Here is a 10,979-nt window from a genome sequence, read left to right as displayed (position 1 = left end):
CTGACTGTTTGCCAATTTGAGGTGGAAGTACAACCTGGTTTATGACATCATCTGGAGCATGCCACTGACATTTATCTCCAAGTGGATATATGGTTTCCGAATATGCATAACGGAGTGAGTCAACTGAGTAATGCGCCGAGCAAAGGAAATATGGAGAAATATGTCGATGCTTACATGCTGCAATTGCATGGACACAAGGAAATCCATCAATGTCAAATTCCTTGCATGAGCACGTCTTATTTTCTAAGTTAACAACTCCAACGAACATGCCATGGCCAACAACTTGAAACTCATATAAGTTCATTGGCATAACACGTAAGCCTCTGCCATTATTTGAGCGGTCCTGCATGATTTTTTCCAACCAATTAGTAACAGGAGTTTGCATTGCAGCAGCGTTAGTTCGACGTTCATACCACCACCTTTGCAAGACATCACGAATGTGATCTAGTAATGGCAAAACAGGTTTATCCCTAGCATCAATAAGCACAGAGTTCATGCTTTCTGCAATGTTAGTTGTCATTATGTTGTATCTATTGCTCGGAAAATGTGATCTAGCCCATTTTGAAGGACTTGCATCCTTGAGATATTGTACAGCTTCAATACTAACCCCTTCTAAAAGCTGCATGGCCTTATCAAAATCCTCAACAATATATGCTCTAGCTGCATCATTAAAAGTTGATATAATCGCGTTGACATTACCTTTAAACTTCTTAGCACGTAAATTTGTACCAAGATGATATGTGCAGTGGCCATGGTGATTATTAGGGAAAACTGTACGTATTGCTTTTGCAATGCTCTTGTGTCTATCCGATATAAAAGCTATATTCGGATCATCCCCAAATGCTTCTTTAAAGCTCTCAAAAACCATGTGTAAGCCGCATCCGTCTCCCCAGGGCCTATTCCATAAGCAAGTGGATAAATTTGATTGTTCCCATCCAAACATGATGCAATATATAACAAACCTCTATATCTATTCTTCAGTGTAGTTCCATCGACAGCTACGACTCTCCGCATATGCTGGAACCCTCTAATGCTAGCTCCAAGTGCCATGAAAAAATATAAAAATCTGTTTTGATCATCAGTTTCAATTCGAGTAAACGTGCCCGGATTTTTGCTCTTCAAAACATGACTCCATAAAGGAAGTTTTGCATATGAATCTTCTGGCGTGCCCCACAAACCCGATAGTGCAACTTCCTTAGCGGCCCATGCTTTGTTGTAGCTTATGTTTACTCCGTAATTAGAGCGAATGTCATGCACGATATCTCGAGGTTTGTATTGCCTTGAAATCCCATCAAACATTGGCTGGATGATGTCTCCGATAACTGAACTTGTTGCTTGACGATGATCCCTTTTCATGATATTTAAAGAGCAAATATGCTCATCTTTGAAGGCCCTAATCATGAAGGCCTCTGTATTATCACCATGTAGTTTGGTAGCACGCATTCGCCACACGCAATTGTCGTTTGCACATACAACCTCATATCGGACTCTATCCGACTTCTTGACCTTGAATTCAAAATTTCTCCTTAGTGCATAAAGACTAATCTTCTTCTGTAGCACATTCTTACTCACAAAGATTTGGTTGATTCGAATGATTTCATGGGCATTGACGGATGAGAAGCGATGGTTGACCCTACGTTCAGCCATGGTTGCCGTCGAATCCTGTCGAATGTCCAAATGGTTTTTGGTACAAGGAGAGGCAAGCACATCATCATTCACATTATCAATTGGAGTACTACCATAAGGAGACTCACCATGTCGACTATCACCAGCTGAAAGTCCCGAATGTTGGGTCCAACAAATGTCTCGTAACCCATCTTCACTATGATCAGTGTTGACCTCAACCTCAAATTGTTCATCTTGATCATAATCATGTCCACGATATTCATTCAAATCATTAATGTCAAAGTGCTCGTTATCATGATGATGTTCCGCAGATTGCACATTGTTTTCACACATTTGATTTTCAGAGAATCCAGGTTGAGTTTCCGGCACATGAATTTCAGTCGCTGGGGATTGCATGTCGGCATCAGAGGTACAAGTAGCTATCTCGGGAACTGCAGATAGTGGGGCAATAGTCATAAATCCTGAACTTGTAGGTATCCTATTCACCACACATCCAGCAGTATCAATACTCTTTGGAACCATGGATAACACATCAACAATAAGCGGAGATCTGTCTTGAGGTCTGTGTGAACTATACTCTTCTATAAAACTTTGTAGGTCTTTATCATTTTCCACAACGTACGGCTCACATGACAAACACACATGGTATATGAACTTGAAGATTAATTGATGTTGTGTAGAATCTAAGTTGAGAGCGTTGTAGACAACATCTTCAAGTTCGGCCAACGTACAATTCCTTTTGATACGTATAATCTTCATTCTTTGACGTTGGTATCTCCAGGTACCTTCAGAACATACACTCCATGTTCCATTGTAGAACAGTAAAACTGAAATTTGTGACATTGAGCACAAAGAGTTTACCAATTCAAAACATACTAAGTATCTACTTCTGCAATCGTAGAATCTTTGCTGGAAGGTTTAACTACAATCCTGAAGCAAAAGTAATGAAAAAATACAAATACATTTTTAGTAAATGAGTACATAAAATAAGCCAAACAATTATGTTATTAACGCCTACTGGAATAGCATTTTAAATACAAATACAAATGCATTTTCAGTAAATGAGTAAAGATAAAATAGGAATGCATTTTATGTAAATGAGTACAAATGCTGATTAAGGGAAAAATGTTGCCATATATGTACACATATTTATATTTATAACACACCTTGTGAAATCTGATAGAAGGTACTAGCTGCTGGATAGAGAAGACAAACGAGTTTTGTAGTTGGTCAATGTTTTCCCTTTCTGACCATGTAAATGTTATTTTTTTAATACAATATTGACTAATTAAATTCTTATTCTTAGGCTAATATATAAATATATATATATATATATATATATATATATATTTATTAATTAAATCGATCCATTGAAAGGTCTAATGCTCTAAATTTGACCTCGATACCATCTTTCTGTGAATTCAAACAAAACATTTTTGATTCATTTTTATAATATTATATTTAATTTTTTGTTCATAGTTTATAACGCCTCCTTTGTTCGTACCAATTCATACTTTTTCCTCACTACTAGTATTGTGATAAGGCTAAGTCATTATTTGATTTTGACTTTATCTATCACCTATACGTAAAATATATTTTAGGAAATTTTTCTGTAAAATCAATTAACAAAATTAATATGAAGTATATTGTATTTATTTTTTGGCTTACTTATTAAGCCATTTATGTTTACTATTGGGAGTTCATGATTTCAAAACATTAAGATGGAAAAAATTTATTATAAATGATAAAACAAATTATGTAAAGAAGTAGCATAAAGCCAAATTATGTATATATATATGTATATATATCCACATACCAGGTAATCGTTAACTCCGATCTGCAGAAATGTACAATTTAATTACATCCTTTTGAAGTGCATGGGCTCCACAATGAATATTTTCAGATGATGCAGGGAGAGTGAACTGAACTGAAGAGATTTTGGGATTTTCTGCAATGTTCGTCAATGCAAAGAAAGAAGGCTGAAAGGTACCCAACCAACAAAAGAGAAAGAGAGAGGAAGACACAGTATACATTTAATGTGGTAGCAGGACAGAAGTTAATGGGGTAGATAGAAATGAGGGATGGTCAAAAAAGTTGTTTTAATATTATCACCTGTATTCGAGACAGTCAATGAGAAAACTGTTATTTTTACTTTACACTTTCATAGGTATCCATGTATTTAAATAGTTTACAAAAGCCAGACAATTAATTCCCTCCTAACAAGTCTCATTTGGACATACTACCATGGAGCCATTCTTGTAAAAGTGATTGATACCATCTATTTAAATTATCATCCTTCTTATTTATTGCTTCTCCACATATCAAATAATATGGATAATTTAATAATGAAATTGGATCCTTACACATCATATTGACACGAGAATCAAGTACAAAAATTAAAAACAAAATCTGAATATGGAAGAAATTGGATCCTTTCACAAATATGGAAGTTTCCTTTTTTTTTTTTTTTGTTTATTACATTTTGGTATCTTTTTTTCTTCGAAAATCCAGCTGAACACAACTCTATAATTCCTATGTTCCAAGATTATGTATAAGATTCGAAACATATTGGATACAAAGTCCTACAAGGTAGCAGACACGGCAAGACTTTGCTGGCATACCTCATGCTGAACCAGAATCCTGATATCCCAAACAAAAATATATAAAAGAAAGAAAAAATTTGTGAAAAATTAAGTGAAAATTCAAACTCCAATGCCTGTTATCAACTGGCCCAGCATGAAGGATTCTTTTCACATATACCAGGTTAGGCCATCTGCCTCTGTGCTAATAAGCCTTTGCAATTCAAATTTTTTTATGATGCTGAAGAATGATGCCTAAAATTCACACAGCAGCATGCATCTCTAGCCGTCTTCGTGCTAAGATTTTCAAATTTGTTCAGAATGCTTTGAAGCAACCTGTGTGTCCACCGTTCTTGTGTCATGCTTTCTCTTGCTTCGTCTCTTTGATCTAGATGTGCGGGTCTTTGTAGGATGCTTTACAGCATGCTCTTGGATGCCCAACACTACATTTTCATTGGTAGGGAGTTCAGGAGGGGCATCAGGCCATGGTGTGCGTTTTGATGGTACAGTGACCTCCAGAGGAGGATCAATTATCCATCTGTAAAGAGACCACACTAATGTCAAATGCATGTGCATAGGAAGAGATTCTGCTAAATGAATTTTAATTAAATAGGCAATTGACTGTCATGATTTTTTTGTGTCAATGATATATATTGAAATTTAGATGGCTTGATGAGGGGTGGGGGGAAAAAAAGCATTTCCATATGACTAAATTATTGACTAAAGGTAAAGATTTGCTGAACCAAAGTAAAATAAAAAGAAGCATGCTACATAAAATCATAGTACAATTATATAAGTCAATTGTTTAAAGGATTGTAGTCAAATTGCAAGTAAGAAAGCCCTTGGGAATGAGGTCAGAGGACTGAACAGAAATACATTGAAATGCCACACCAATACCACTTGACCACTTGAAGCAATGCAATGACATTCACTTGAAAAGAGAAGTTGAGCATCATTGTCACATTCACAGGTAGGTTACTAATTTTAAGTTCTACCCATGTGTGATATTCAAAATCACAATTTCACAGCCACAATTTTATGCTTTGAAAATAAATTAGAGACGCATAGTACTTAGAAATTGAAGAATATAACAGCAGAAAGTTTAACATGATAAGAGTATTACAAAACATTTCTACCAATTGTATATGATCATTGGCACTGTTGACTCCATCTATGCTTCAAATTTTTTAAACAACCATGACAGCTTTCAGAATGCAAAAATCATATGCACTATAAAATGGAAAATGGATTGGAGACACAATAGGAAAGAAGATATGGTACCTGTAGGGCCAAACCATAACCGCCATTCACATCTTGCTCGAAATAAAGTAACTGGAAAATAAAGCAATGAGATTATAAATTTAATGTCACATCAGCAACATAAAAGAAAATGCAGATGCAGAGAGAGAGAGAGAGAGAGAGAGTTCATAGTCATCAAACATGGTATATAAACAATTTAAATGCAAAAATATGAAATATACATACCTTAAATTTGCTTTGTGCATTTGAAGTAACTCTTACTAGAATACCACACTCGGCTTGTTGCTCGTTGATCGTAACACCAAAGAAATGAGCATTTTGCTTATCCACCTGCAACAAAACAAAATCAAGCAAACGGAAAATTCCAGAAAGAATGAAAGTCCATGATAACAAACATGAAAGCACCTTTCCACTAACTGATGACAGAATGGAATGTATCCCTAGTTGGCTGTACTCCATCCAGCATCATATCATCATACATATCTCTCATCAAGAAATGCCTACCACCACCGTTATTAAAAAAAATAAAAAAAAACAGAACACAACTTTCACAATTTCTCCCAAAAAAAAAAATTCCCAAAACCACTAAAAGAAAATCAAAATTAGAGCTGTTGCCTACCTGTTGCTTCTGCTTCTGCTCCTAGGGCTCTCTAAAATCCTGTAGTTTTCTCTCTGAGTCGCCTCTTCACCATCTCCTTCAAAACGCGCAGTCTCCACACTTACAATCCGGCCGATTCATGAAAGGAAACAGAGGGCTCCTAAGGTCTGGTTATGGATAAAGAGATGGAGGGGAAAAGTCGAAGAAAGGAAAGAAAAAAACATATAAAAAAAAAACATAAGGGTATTTTGGGATTTTAAAAGATTGGAGGGGTAGATCAAAAAAGAAATGAATTGAGGGGGCAAAATTCATGAAGCTCGGTCCTATGGGGGTATTGGGCCAAATTCCCCTATGTTAATTCATAAAAGAGGTGGAATTTTTGGACTAATGGGCTTTATTTTTGTTGGAATATATTTGGGCCTACAATTAAGCCCAAATTCAAGTATATAACCATAATTTTAATTTACAATTTTTTTCTTTTAATGGAAAATAATAAATGATCCTTTATTCATAAATAACTAAAACATTTTTAAAAATTGAATCAAAACACCATTGGGCCCTCTTCAATCGAAATGATAGAATCATGTCACAGCACAAATTTAGAGCAGTTCCAATAGTTTTTTATATTATTAGATTTTTTTTTACCATATCAAAAAAATAAATAGTCATTTAAAAAAAAAATTTAATGGATCTGTCTAAATACTATGTTAAGTTGATGTGGCAGGATAAAAGATAGACATTGCCAAGATAATCCTTTACTTTTAAAGAGTTTATCAGACATTGTAAAGTTTTCTTAAAAGCAAAATTTTTTTAAAAAGTCAATTTCATTAAAAAGAAGAAAATTTAATAAAATATATGTAATTAATTAACAACTATAAATATAATTCTACACATTATAATTGGAGAACAATGTTAAAATTGATTGTCTATTTATGCCTTTTAGACTTGGATGATGTTAATCTTTATACCATATAAGTAGCATTGGAGATGTTCTAATTTGCTTACACTCTTGTTAATGAAGAAATTTCACTCCCTTGTATTCTATATTTAAGTTCTAGACCTACAACCCCATTTTTAATACAAAAAGAAAATATTACATCTAGGCCTTTTGAGGTTTGCATTAATTACAATTTAATCTCTCAGATTTTAAAAATTATAACTAACACTCATAAGAGGGTATGGATAATATTTTTTTAAGGGGTGTATAGAGGTAGAAGATGATAACTTTTTGATATCTAAAATAAAGATTGTTAATATTTTTGAAACTAGAGGAACTAAATTGTATTTAAATCAAATATCAAGAAGGTAGATGAAATTAACCTAGACCAAAATCTTTGCATATACCTTAGTTTTGAAAACTTGGAATGTAGGTTGGAAAATGAATTTTTCTTTTATAAATCAAATATTTAGACTTTGTTTGTGTTACACCAACACTCTTAAAGAGTCCAAATGCAAGGAACCAGTATTGGGGTTGATTACTTATTTAATTGTAACTGGAACTTTAATTTGATTTGGTTAAGTTGTTAGTTTCCTATTAGTTATTTGTTTCCTATTTTCCCTATATCTTTGCTACTAGTTATTTGTTTCATATTTTCTTGCATTGTAACGTTGGGTTCTCCCTTTAGAAACCCTATTAGTTGTTGAATAAAGGATTATGAAAGAAATCATCTTATTCACTTGTCAATATTGGAAGGAGTTGGTCTCTCGAAATACCAACAAATTTACTCTTTATTTTTTATTCCTAAATAGAAGTTTCTGATACTTTATCACATTTTCATATCAAAGCCAAGATAGATCTGCAAGAAAAAGTTGAAAAATTAGAAAAAAAAAAAAAAAGATTGGACACTCTTACTACTGGTCAAAAGGATCTGCGTTGTCATGTTACACAGAGGTTGGAAAAGATGAGTAAGCTGCTTTCAGATAGAAATACTCAAGAAATGGGTCAAAATTCCACTTCAGGTTCACACATATTCCAGGAGAAAATTGCTCAGTCTACACCACAAAGGACCACCACTTCTTTGAGCAGCTTCATTCTTAAGACAGTGAAACTCAACTTTCCGAAATACAACGGCAAGGAAGATCATACTACTTGTGTTTGCTGTACTAAGCATTTCTTACACTTCATGAAATTGCTGAATTTGACAAGGTAAGTGTGGCTTCCTTTTACTTAGAAGATGATGCTCAACTTTGGTTTCAAATGTTGAGCAGGAAATTATGTAAGTTGCTTGGGAAGAGCTCAAAAATGGACTTTTTGCTAGATTTGGATCAAACCAATTTGAAGATCAATTTGGTGAATTAATCAAGTTTCGCCAAATGAGGATAGTGGTAGACTATCAAAGTGCTTTTGAGAAGCTGTTATACTAAGTTGGACCATTGTTACAAGATAGAAATGTTAGCTACTTCACAATTGGGTTGAAAAATAGCATCCAAACCGATGTACCAACCCACTAACCTACTACTCTAACTATGGCAATCGAGTTAGTAAAGTTGTTTGAAGCTCAAGATCACGAACACAAAAAACCTAGTACTCAACCATTCTAACCAACTAATATAATGAAAGTCAATCAAGGAGTGTAAGATTGCAACCCATCGATGGTTAAGAAAATAACACCAAAAGCATTGAACGAGCGATAAAAAAAGTGTTATGCTTTCATTGTAATGAAAATATTCACTTGGACACAAATGTAAGAAACTTTTCTTAATAGAGGCAAGCTGGGAAGAAGATAATGATGAAGAAATGGAGATTGAGAATGACACAGATGTTGCAGAGCTGGAAATCTCTTTGCATGCAATGACAGGCATACAAGCTCCAAAGACATTAAGGATTTGGGGTGGACTCAAATGACATACGATGGTTGTTCTCATTGACTCCAGAAGCACACATAATTTTATTAGCTCCAAAATAACACACTAAGTAAGAATTTAGCCAAATTCTTCAACAAAACATGAGGTAATATGGCATCCGGTGAAAAGTTAGTAAGCCTAGGAAAATGTGCTTTAATTCTTTTCAAACTTCACAAGGTATCATTTTTTGACTGATTTTTTTATATTACCATTAAAGGGATATAATATTGTGTTAGGTACCCAATGGTTGAGGACATTAGTCCTATACATTGGGACTTCAAACAGCTCCAAAAAGTAGTTCTACAAGGCATTAGCAACATAAAGAAGGTAAATGTCTCTATTTCTTTAACAGAAGTCATAAAACAACGACATGGTGTTATTTTATATATGGTGGAAAGTGATGATTTAAAAAAACCTAACATGGATATTCTGCCACAAATTCAACAACTCTTGCAGCAATACCATGAAGGTTTGGAGAAGCCCACTAGATTACCTCCTTAACGAGATCAAAACCATAAAATTCCTATCATTCTTGAGCATGGTCCTATAGCAGTACGACCTTACCAATATCTTTAAATAGAAAAGATTTTTGAAAAGTTATTACCTACTGGAATCATTTGTCCAAGTAAAAATCCATATTCAACTTTTGTTTTGCTAGTCAAGAAACATAATGGTCCATAGAGGATGTGCGTAGATTATCTGGGCATTTAACAAGAGTACCATAAAAGACAAATACCCTATCCCAATGATTGATAAACTCCTAGGTGAGTTAGCAGGAGCATAATTTTTTACTAAATTGGATTTATGTTCTAGATATCATCAAGTAAGAATGCATCTTGAAGACATTGTGAAGACTGCTTTTCAGACACACCAAGTGCATTATGAATTCCTCGTAATGCCATTTGGTCATACAAATGCACCTTCAACCTTCTTAGCTCTAATGAACGAAGTATTCAAGGAGTTATTGCGAAAATATGTACTTGTTTATAGTAGAACTTGGCAAGATCATATGGAGCATTTGCGATTGGTTTTTGATATGGAGTATTTGCGAGATCATATGGAGAACATTAATTTGATTTGGTTAAGTTGTTAGTTTTCTATTTCTTTGCTATTGGTTATTTGTTTCCTATTTTCTTACATTTTAATGATCGACTATTCCTTTAAAAAGCCTGTCAGATGTTGAATAAAGGATTATAAAAGAACTCATTTTATTCACTTGTCAATATTAGGAGGAGTTGGTCTCTAGAAATACCAACACATTTACCCTTTATTTTTATTTCTAAATAGAAATTTATGATATTTTATCAGTTTGGCAACTTAGTTAGTTTTAGTTTTAGTTTTTATTTTTTTTTACTTAATAGTGTATAATTTTGCTTATGTTAAATGTTTATTGGAGGTAAATAGAATTTGTTAGGTATCTGAGGAAATAATATTAATAATAATAATAATAATAATAATAATAATAATAATAATTCTCTGATTTGGAAGTCTTAGAAGAATTTTTATTTAGGATAATGCATTACCAAATTTGGTTATGGATGTATTTTTACTTATGTACATAATTGTAACACTCCGCCTCTATTGGCAGACGTATTACTTTTTGCTAATATTGCATCCACTTTAATCACAGCACTCGGTATGAAATTTTTTGTTTAGAGTTTGCAAAATGATATTTCTCTAATTTAGTCACTGCACTTGATATGAATTTTTTGTTCAGAACTTCCTAGGACGGCTCTTACTTAAGCACACTTAACTTCGGAGTTCTTTCAAACTCTAAAGTCAACCGCTCTAAAAAAGCTTCAACCTTAAAGGCATATGCGTTATGAAAGTGATTATCATTATATTTGGATCATCCCCTGATCTACACCTGGGCAATATGAGATTGGATATCAAGTAGCCTACTAGTATCTCGTACCAGCAAATATTTGTCGTCATAATCCACCGTCCTTGGGGTTCAGCACCCTTGCTGGCACACTTCTAATGGGCTACATGCTCTGATATCATCTGTAATACCCTACTTTTACTGGCGGATCTGTCACTCTCTACCAATATGGGATTGGACACCAAGTGGC

At 34.0% G+C, this 10,979-nt stretch overlaps 1 protein-coding gene across 1 annotated transcript; it reads right to left on the bottom strand.

Annotated features, from left to right (window-relative positions):
* Nucleotides 1-5,335: 5,335 nt before the first annotated feature.
* LOC125420153 (chaperone protein dnaJ 15-like) lies at nt 5,336-6,378 on the bottom strand. The gene is made up of 2 exons (XM_060814771.1): nt 5,691-6,378; nt 5,336-5,537 (listed from the first exon to the last, which is right to left on the bottom strand). The coding sequence occupies exons 1-2, from the start codon at nt 5,922-5,924 to the stop codon at nt 5,436-5,438; spliced, it is 336 nt and encodes a 111-aa protein (XP_060670754.1). The 5' UTR covers nt 5,925-6,378; the 3' UTR covers nt 5,336-5,435.
* Nucleotides 6,379-10,979: the final 4,601 nt, after the last annotated feature.

This window comes from Ziziphus jujuba, chromosome 1, assembly GCF_031755915.1.
Source record: "Ziziphus jujuba cultivar Dongzao chromosome 1, ASM3175591v1".
In the NCBI taxonomy this organism is placed as follows: domain Eukaryota; kingdom Viridiplantae; phylum Streptophyta; class Magnoliopsida; order Rosales; family Rhamnaceae; genus Ziziphus; species Ziziphus jujuba.
Note: the sequence above shows the minus strand (reverse complement) of the source record. Positions and strands in the feature narration are given on the sequence as shown.

What these genes read in the sequence shown, in the direction of transcription:
- LOC125420153 (XM_060814771.1), bottom strand. Translation starts at nt 5,924, where the DNA reads ATGGAGTACAGCCAACTAGGGATACATTCCATTCTGTCATCAGTTAGT. An exon ending in ATGCACAAAGCAAATTTAAG is followed by an intron (nt 5,538 to 5,690) that starts GTATGTATATTT and finishes TTTATTTTCCAG; the next exon opens with TTACTTTATTTCGAGCAAGA.